At 40.7% G+C, this 10194-nt stretch overlaps 1 protein-coding gene across 1 annotated transcript; it reads left to right on the plus strand.

The window, feature by feature from the left end:
- Positions 1-242: 242 nt before the first annotated feature.
- LOC139299421 (sialin) lies at positions 243-9855 on the plus strand. Its single transcript, XM_070922322.1, has 10 exons — positions 243-327; positions 1467-1684; positions 3401-3634; positions 4076-4250; positions 4551-4669; positions 5376-5537; positions 6456-6588; positions 8024-8171; positions 8623-8713; positions 9688-9855. The coding sequence occupies exons 1-10, from the start codon at positions 243-245 to the stop codon at positions 9853-9855; spliced, it is 1533 nt and encodes a 510-aa protein (XP_070778423.1).
- Positions 9856-10194: the final 339 nt, after the last annotated feature.

The following is a 10194-nucleotide window of genomic DNA, read 5'->3' on the forward strand; positions in this document are numbered from 1 at the left end:
TGCCTAACTGGGTTTTAATAATAATCTAAATCTGCTGATGTGTTGTGTCACCTGACTCGTCTTCTTATATTTACTTGTCAGTCACATGTTTATCTCACACCCACATTGTGTGTCATTGTATGTGTGTGTGTGTGTGTTAATTAATCTGGTGACTACCTTCATCTGACCAGCAGGTTTCCTTGACACCATGGCTCAGTGACGTCATTTTGCCGCCTTAGTATTTCCTGGGTCAGACGAGTGCCATGCCGCTTCCAAATGGCTACTCCATCAACTCAGCCCCTTTGGAAGAGAGCGAGGACAGTGAACCCCTCATCGAGAATGATGAAGGTGTGTTTATCTTTGCAGCACGTAAAGATTTTGGATTTACTGCATGCTAAAACTCTCAAGACAATTTCCAAGTTCTTTCTGTTGTATTTATATTTAAGACTGCAACAACTAACTTAATTTTCATAGTCGATTAATCTGCTGATTATTTTCTCGATTAATTGTTTGGTCTCGATGAACTCAGGAAAACTTTAGTCCAAAACATAAAAATATTCAATGTGCTATGATGTTAAACAAGGTAAAACAGCTAATTTTCATATTGGAGAACTTTGAAAAAGAGAGTGTTTTTACTTAAAATTACAATGAATCAATTATTAATATAGTTGACTAATAGACTGATTAACTAATTGTTGCAGCTCTGTGTATATTTTATCTAACATAACCCCTGATGCAAACAAAGACGCACTTCCAACATGACATTAAACATTAATTATGCTTAAAAACTTGATCTGAGACATTAAATATGCAGCAAATTGATCTTTTTTCAGCATTGTTACCTTTTCTGCTCATGACTTCATTTTGATGTTTGTCTGTGTTTTACTACTGAACATCAACACAAACAAAATTGTGTAATGTGCTGAAGCTATCTAGGCTAACATGGAAAAGGTAGTGTTTGTTGTACTGCTGCACAACAACATGCTGCTCACTGTGTTATTTTTATTTTCCGCTTGGAGAAGTGTCACAGGTCCGTCTCTCTGGCTGCTCAGCAAATTCTTTGTAGTTGTAGCAGTCGTGTGCACATCAGCACCTCACTGGTTAGAGATTACCTGTTCTGTAAGATCTTAATGAGGTAGCTCACCATCATATGGCTGCAGTTAAACTGATGGTGCAGTGAAATCACATGCTACTTAAAAAAAGAAGCATAATCAAAGGTTCAAAGGTGCAAGGAGATGGGAAAAGGCCCGGAGGGGTCAACACTGCAGCGACACTTGTAGTATAAAGATTAACTTCAGACCAACATGTTTCAGCTTGTGACCCTATTTAGCTTAAGGGGTATTTTAAAAAGTAGTATAACTTTCTCATCCCAGAAAGAAACTTAATTTTTAGGTTTATCTGAAACATTTAAAATGACAAAATACATGATTCACACAATGCTCACAAACCAGACTCCATGTAAATATCATTGTATTCTGTGTGAACAGTCCCTCCCCAGTGCTGCTCGGCTCGCCTCAACCTGGCCGTCCTGATGTTCTTCGGATTCTCTGTGGTCTACGGTCTCCGTGTCAACCTCAGTGTTGCCATGGTAGCCATGGTGAATTACACTGACCCCAAACCAGCCCAGAACAGCTCTGTAGTCCATGCTTGTCCACTGCCACCAGGGATGGAAAACACCAGTGATACTTTCCAACAACCTGAGGGGGTAACAGTTTTTTAAGCATTTTGCCTTTCATTAATTCATATTACAACACGTGTGTAGTTTGGAACAAAACAGTTTTTTAAGATAAGATAAGCCTCTGTTGATCCCCAGAGGGGAAATCCAGGTGTTGCAGCAGCACAAGGACAGACAAAAAATTATAAATATAAGTATATAAAATAAAAATAAAAGTAATATTTAAGTTCTTCTGGACCTGGTGGGTCACGGCAGAATGTCATTATATCCGAAACCCTGGGTGACACTCTTTCACTCACTTTTGATGAAGTGATGGGTGTTAAAGAGGACATCCTTTGCCAGAACACAAAGGAGGTGACAGAGCTCGTGGTGACAGAGCTCGTGGTGAACGCAGTAACAGAAACTCTCCAAAAGTTCTGGAAGCAGTGGAGGCAGCAGCAAGGGAAGCAAACCGCTGTGCTCCGAAGCTTGCACCCGCAGACTAAAGGCAATAGTAAGACAGGAGGTGAAAATACTTTGCGTGGCTATGAAGACATACATGTCCAGCTTCAGGTCCAGTCCAGTCCAAACCATGACAATTTTGGAAAAATCGTTGTTGAAAGTGGGAAGTCAGGTCAGACCCTCGAAACTCCTCTGGAAGAGGATAAACCAGAAAATGTGGGGGAAGCTTCGTGGATACATCCATCGAATCTGTGAAGAAGATCCTGGAGGAACAGGCAAATAATATCACTGTCTTCGATTATAGTAATATTTCAGATGAGGAACTCAACCTGCGTGCATCCAGCATCTCCCAGGATAACGATGAGGCAGCATCTGAAATTGTTAGAGTTATAATGGAAGAACAGTGGGTCTGAATCAGAGGCCAATTCTTGCAAAACATCCGGCTGGAAAAGGGTGGGAAGTAAAATCAAGGCCTTTTTTGTCCACAAATTTGCTAAGGAGTCAATCCTTAGGTCCAAACTAGACTGCTTCCCCTCAAATATAGACAAAACATCGCTGAAGCTGCTAATTCAGGGGGTGGATTGCTTGGTGGAGGACATGATCCCACCAGACGAAGATCAGGAGACAGGAAAGAGCACACATGAGGCGTGCCTCGACCAAAGAATTGCCAACGACATTTCCGGCGTCCATCACCAAATCATTGCGAAGCTGTTGGGTGATGTAGTATTCCACCATCTAAAACCAGACAAGATACACAGGCTGCACTGTCGGGTCGAGATTAATATGGAAGTGGACAACAGGTACAACAGCATGAGCGTTGCCCTGAGGCGGATTAAGAGGGAAGTGCATAGTTTGCCAGCACTCACACAGGGCCGCTTGGTACTGGAGAGCCACACTTTGACACCTGTGTCTGAAGAAGCACCAGCTTCTACCACTGATGAGCCAGCTATCAGTGATGAAGCTGTTGAAGCTGCTTGTGAGACCACAGCACTTACAGTATGTATACTGTAAGCAGTATACTATACACTTACGAATAGTGCAGTACTTTCTCAAGTTACATAGCGTTGTGGTTAGTAGCAGCAAAGTCAGCAAAGTGTAGTATATAATATGATACCATCTTCTATACCAGCGAACACCGGAATAATATAATAGTATTTATACTTTGTATATCATGTGTATGTCATACTTTATATGTTTGTCTGTCTTAGATCAGATGTAAATGAGAGTAGGTGTGTCCCTGCCCTTCTCCTTTTTTTGAATGCCTTTTTATCACAAATTCACCCTCTCTCCGTCCTCTTGTCCCAGGTCCCCCAGTACCCGTGGGACTCAGAGACTCAGGGCTGGTTGCTGGGAGCGTTCTTCTTCGGCTACCTGTGCACACAGATCCCGGGGGGCTACCTGTCCGGTCACTACGGGGGTAGAATATTCCTGGGTTTGGGTGTGCTGGGCACTGCTGCCCTCACCCTGCTCACCCCTCTGGCTGCCCAGCAGGGATCCTACTGGCTGTTTGCACTACGAGCGTTGGAGGGCTTTGGAGAGGTACGAGTGTGTTGAGCAGGAGGCTGCTGGGAATATGAAGCGCAGTGTTGTGTATACAGTTAAGTTTCTGTCTGTGTTCCTCTAGTTTAAAGAGAATGCAGTTTAATTTAACAGCAATAATAAAGAGGCATTAATAAATCTGGAAGTTAATGGCTTTTAGTGAAACTGAACATCGACCATGATTGAGGCTATTACTTATTACTTTTATACAATATTCATTAAATTCTTCTGTAATGTTTCTGGTACATTACTTCGCTTTGATGTACCCCGAGATGTTTAATCTTCAGTCGCTCTCTTCAGCTCATGTAAGAGAGTTCATGTGAACAGTTTGTGTTTCAAGGGAACATTTTCGTATCCTGTGATGCTTTGGGATCTGTGCATCTTGCCAGTCTGTCTCGCTCTCTGCCCGTCTGACCGCCTGCCTCCATGTTTCCTCTCCAGGGTGTGACGTTCCCGGCCATGATGGCGATGTGGGCTCGGTGGGCTCCTCCTCTGGAGCGGTCTCGCCTGATGACCCTGTCGGGGTCTGGGGCCAACTTTGGGGCCTTTTTGGCTCTGCCGCTGACCGGCTACATCTGCCAAACATTAGGCTGGCCGGCTGTCTTCTACCTCTGTGGTGAGGGAGGGAAACGCACACACACAAATCAAGTCACATACTGTATACATACATCGTGAGATATAAGGAATTTATCTCACTGTACTGACCCTGCTACCTTTTATTCTGGATGTTCTTCTATTATAGCATTATTTCTCTTTGGGTTTTGACAGTGATAATATTACTGGGCCTCTTTGCCCGATACATTTGGGGCAGTTTGATTTTATTAAGACACCAGGCATTCACTGAATACTCGCACCTTTCCTTTGATAATTCACCACCTTGTACAGTAAAAGGTTTTCTCTCTCTGTCTCTTCTCAGGGGGTGCTGGTTGCCTCTGGGCAGTCTTTTGGTTTATTTTTGTATCTGACGACCCTCGCACCCACCGTCGAATCAGCAAAGAAGAGAGAGATTATATCATAAACTCCATTGGATCTCAGGTGCGCGTGAAATATTAACCAACGTTTTATTGACTGACATGCATCTCACCTTTCTCAGTCTCATTTTCTGTAGTTTATCTGGTCACAAAAAGTAAGTAATAGTGATAACAAATAACGAAAGAGGTAATAGTTTGAAACATTTTTAAACCAGGGGACCCAGAAGAATATAATATCATCGTTTTATGCAGTTATAACTATTGCTAATAACAACACTTTAGTCCAGCTGTATGTCAGAAAAAGAGCAAGGGAGTTTTAGATGTATTGAAACTGAGACACAGGGAGTTTTTCTGCTTGCTGTGTGATGTTATTCTTAAGTTCCCACTCAAACTTCCTGTTTCCATTCCCTTCTTTCTATTTCTTACTTTCTCTTCCCCTCAGTTGTCCTGTTGTTGTTTAGCTGTTGGTTGTTTGTTTTATTCACAGATCCTAATGCCAACAAGTCACGATGCCTTTAAAAAACAAAAACATGTAACAGAATTGTCTTTTCTTTCTTAAACTCAAAATTAAAGATTGTATGTATGTAATAAGTATGTAAGTTAAGATAAGATAAGATAGAACTGTATTCATCCTGAGTGAAAAATATAAATATAATGGTAAGAATCATTCTCGGTGAGTTGCGAATGAGAAATGACCTCAACACTTGAAACCTGTACAAATCTGTTGAATTTTCTAAAGATTTTGTCATCAATCTGAACTGAATCTGCAGGGTACAGGTCATGGCTGGTCCGTGCCTGTGGTGCCCATGCTGCTGTCGGTCCCTCTGTGGGCCATCATCGTCACCCAGATGTGTTCAAACTGGTCCTACTACACCCTGCTCACCTCCCTGCCCACCTACATGAACAACATCATGCACTTTGACCTCCAGTCGGTGAGGTTTCCTTGTTCCTCTGTTTCATGTAAAGAGCTGCTTCAGTTTCAGGGTCCTGGTATTGTGGATGCTGGCTCGATGTCACACTGTCATGGCTGTGAAAAAGGGTTATATCCACGTGCAATCCTTTAAAGAAATGCTCCAGATGTTTGGGCATTTGGCCTGTAGTTCAGTGAGAACACAGATGAGTTTCCTTCAACGTTTAAAGCTAACACTTAAGCTTACTTCATCTCGTATGATTTAAGGGCAGTAGCATCATTTAAAAAGTTAAAACTGACAAAAATGTAGCAGCCCTGTTGTTAAATGTGTCAGGTTCATAAAGACAAATGGTAAATCTGAAAACGATATCAAAATGACATCCTATTTATCTACTTTACTTATGAAGGTGGTGTGTAATAGACTAGAAAATAAAACACTGTAGTTGTGGTTTCTTACCTGAAGATGTTCCAAAAGTAAACAGACGTTAAGGTGTTATCTACTGGGCATATAATGAAAACTACAATCAAATTTCCATCACAAAGTTAAGTCCTGTTTTTAAATAATGCTTCTGTTTTCTATCACTCAAGTGTAGCCAAGTCCAGTGTAAAACAGCACTATATGGCATATTAATTAGTGAGTTTAAGAGGTGCTGGTTTTTTATCCTGTTTCAACTTGTTGCCAGTCTTTATGCTAAGCTAATCGAAGCAGCTCCTGGCTGCAGGTTTACATTTAAATGAGAGTGGTGTCCATCTTCTCATCAATGACATTAAGCATGTTTTCCAAAAGTGTCACATGTGGTACTTCTCTAATACGGCCCCACCCTTTCCTGATGTTGTTGAAATGCTGACTGTGTAAATGAAGGCTGTGTGACAGGACACTGTATGCTGGAAAACTGGATATCCAATAATCAAAGCCTTCGCTGTCTCTGTCTCTGTCCAGAATGGTTTCCTCTCCGCTCTGCCGTACCTCGGTGCCTGGTTGTTCTCGACGCTGTCGGGTGTCGCAGCAGACCTCCTCATCGAGAGGAAGGTGTTCAGCGTCACCGTCGTACGCAAGCTCTTTACACTTGCAGGTAAAGAAAACTCTTCCTCTCAGGTACTCTTTGTATATGTCACGTATAGTGCTCTTGTGTAAACATCGCTTCTGTGTCTGGACTGTCACCAGCGGTGGGAGAAGCACTGTTAAAATACTCCACTACAAGTACAAGTCCTTCATTCAAAACCTTACTTATGTAAAAATATGTAAATATTATCAGCAAAATGTACCAAAGCATCAAAAGTACTCATTGTGCAGTAAAATGTTCGCTGTCAGTGTTTTATTCTATCTGATGTTTCTGGATTAATATTACTGCTGCATTAATGTGTATGTTGGATTTTACTGCTGTAGATGTTTAGTGTTGAGCTCATTTTAACTACTTTATATACTGTTGGGTAGTTTAATCTACAGCAGAGCATCATATTCTATAAGATCATCATATGTTTGTAGCATCGCTGTCCTGTGAGAGCCTTGTATCTCTAAAAATCTCAACTCTTAGTAAGAAAAACAGCCCTGTTCCACCACTGTCTGTTACAGGACAAGTGATACAGGTTTTCAGGGTGGTAAAGGCACTCTGACAGCTGATTTACATTGAACAGTTTGACTTCATTTTGCATTCTATTTCTGACAGTATTGTTGTGGCTCTGGCACAGTGAACCGTGTATAAACTGTGGCCCTTTGGATTCCTGAAAATCCTCAAAGCTGAAATCAGCTTTAACCTCAAATAGTCAGTATATATAATATATATTATAAATAGAGGAATGACAAGAAATGTAAAAAAAAAAAGTGATTACTTCCATTTTTTGAGACATACTTTTTAGAGAGAAATATTGTAGGTTTGGAGTTTTACTCCATCATCTAATGGCTCAAAGTAAAGCATATAAGTACTTCTGACAATGAAGCAGTGAATGGAGTCGCCTGCAACGCTGAAATATTTGTATCAACGATAACCTTCTGAAAGGGATCAATTTTCGGAATACAATACACATTTCGGAGTTATGGTAATGCCACTTTTACATAAGTAAAGGGTGGTGGTGGAAGGGAATTAGATTTTTACCTGTGCTCCACAAGAGGTCAGAGTAGGACGTCAGTTTTTGAGCCAGCAGGGACTCGTAGTTTAAACAAGTTTTCAAATGTACTTGTGACAAACAAATATGGAACTGTGAACTACATTATTTACTAATATTTAAGTAGAAACTCATTCATTACCGACCAAAAACAGACCAAATTACAATGTTTTGAATGGAGTAATGCTGCCCTCATCTGGTGTAGATTCAGTTTGTTGCATTGAACTGACACAAATATCCAGATAAACTCTCAGTTAACAGAATAAAAAGACCCACCTTTATTGTCATGCTAATCAAATGTTTTCTGTTTTATCCGGTGTTACAAATAAATATTGAAACCAGTGTTGTTTTCTCAGAGTGCACTGGTATTTCCTCCTTTTTTAAACGTCCACCTCCTCTCTGCAGGACTGTTGCCGGGTGCAGCTTTCCTCGTGGCTGTGGGTTACGCCGGCTGCAGCCACATCCTCACCGTCACCTTCCTCACACTCTCCACAACCATAGGAGGGATCAGCGCCTCCGGAGTCTTCATCAACCAAATAGACATCGCTCCTCGGTGGGTGTTATCGTCCATACTCTTTCCCTACTCACAATTTATGAGGTAATTTATTAGGATTAGATGTGGCCTTTTCAATTTCCCAGAAGCTCAAAGTGAGGGTCTTCAAGGTGTTCTTATGTCTGGTTTCGCCGGACCAACAGTCCAAAAACCAAAGATATGAAACAAATCGTGATATTTACAAACCCGAATCCAGAGAATGTTTTGCATTATTCATGTAAATTTACTTTACAATTAACCAATTAATTCAGTTATAATCAAGACTCAGACACATGAATAGTAATATGATGATGTAGATAGGCTTTCGGCAAAATGGTCCAGTTTCCTTCCTCCTATTGTACATACAGTCTGTGTGAAACACTTAGTTAAATGTAGTCACTGTAACATAACTCATTGTTTCATGGAAGGTAGAAACCCTGAAGAATATTTTCTCTCTCTCTCTCTCCTGTAGGTATGCAGGATTCCTTCTGGGAATCACCAACACATTCGGGACCATTCCTGGAGTCGTGGCACCAATTGCGACAGGATACTTTACTAAGGATGTAAGTCTCTAAAAACGAATGAGTCCAAAGGCATTTGGAGTGCACAGACTTTCAGTTTCACTTACGTACAGCACATAATTGATTTCACTCAGGTGCTTATTTTAGTGATGTTCTTTGGCTGAAGCTTTGAATGGCTGATCTTTAATATTTTAGAGAAAAAAAAAATGTTTTGTTCTCCATGTCATTTTTGTCAGAGTGGAACATCACAAGACTCTAAAATGTAAAGTTTAGTTTAGTTTATTATGACAAGGAGGACATTAAATTACACTCATCTACAAAATGATAACAATAACACAGTCCAACACTTGTAGGAGTTGACAAAGCGACATCATACTACCAACCAAAACAATAAATACCTAAAATATCAGCTTTAAAAGCACTCAAGTCAAAAAATTAATTATAAGAATTATACACAAATTATAACCGTGATGATAAGCTAAGAGTTTCCAATAATAATAATAATATATTAATAACACTAGCTCTGGGCTGGTGGGCATGAGTTCCCCCAGGTCTTTGAGATGCTCAGGGGTGTTGTTGTTGTTTTAAATACTATATACCGCGATGAGTTGTGAGCGTTATCCCTCCGGTTCAAATGCAACAGACTGATCTATAATTTATCTTAAAGCGTTTTTCCCAGCCCTTTAAACCATGAGCACATTGAGTCGTCAGTCCAAGGTTCAAGGTTCAGCTTTATAGTCATTATACAACACGGGATTGCACAATGAAACACATTCACACACAGAAAATGTATAAACAGATATTCAAATTCAAGTGTACAAAGGTAGCACTAAAGGAAGAAATAAAAAGGAAAAGTAAATTATGTTTACAAGGAAGATATACAGTCACGTATATAGTCACCCAGTTCTGTTGTCCACTTTCTCCAGGCTCTTAAACACAATAAATACACACACATACTGTACATAACGGGTCAAGTAATTCACTGCCGATGTCTCCTCTTCTTCTCTGGTTGTCAGCACACGCTGGTCGGCTGGAGAAAGGTGTTCTGGTTTGCGGCGGGGATCAACGTCGGCGGTGCTCTCTTCTACACCATATTTGGCAGCGGAAAGGTTCAACCGTGGGCCGTCACCGAGGAGGAGAGAGAAGAAGCCGCAAAAAAGAGGAGCACGTCCATCACCACATAGACATGCAAGGCGAATACACCCGACAAACACAAGCAAAAAGTGGCAGATGGAGCTCAGCATTAACAGACATTTCAACCCAGTGTGCTGAACACAGAAAAAGAGGTATGCCTACAATATTATTAGCCAAGCAGAGCATAACATTTATATCATTGGACCAGGATAGTTTAATCAAGAAGTGTTTTTATATAATAATATTTTTCTGTTGCCTGAGAGTTTACACTCAGGTGAGCATTTCAACTAATATCTCCAATAATTCCAGCAAAGAGGTGAAAGATTTATAGTTTTATACATCAAAATCTCATTTTTAAAGTATGATAGTGTAAGGTGGCAAAGGGTTAA

Source organism: Enoplosus armatus, chromosome 16 (assembly GCF_043641665.1).
Source record: "Enoplosus armatus isolate fEnoArm2 chromosome 16, fEnoArm2.hap1, whole genome shotgun sequence".
In the NCBI taxonomy this organism is placed as follows: domain Eukaryota; kingdom Metazoa; phylum Chordata; class Actinopteri; order Centrarchiformes; family Enoplosidae; genus Enoplosus; species Enoplosus armatus.

Excerpts from the sequence above, each read along its gene's own strand:
- LOC139299421 (XM_070922322.1), top strand. The coding sequence starts at position 243 with ATGCCGCTTCCAAATGGCTACTCCATCAACTCAGCCCCTTTGGAAGAG. Across the intron at positions 3,635-4,075 it reads CGTTGGAGGGCTTTGGAGAG|GGTGTGACGTTCCCGGCCAT; the intron begins GTACGAGTGTGT and ends TTTCCTCTCCAG. Across the intron at positions 8,172-8,622 it reads CAAATAGACATCGCTCCTCG|GTATGCAGGATTCCTTCTGG; the intron begins GTGGGTGTTATC and ends TCTCTCCTGTAG.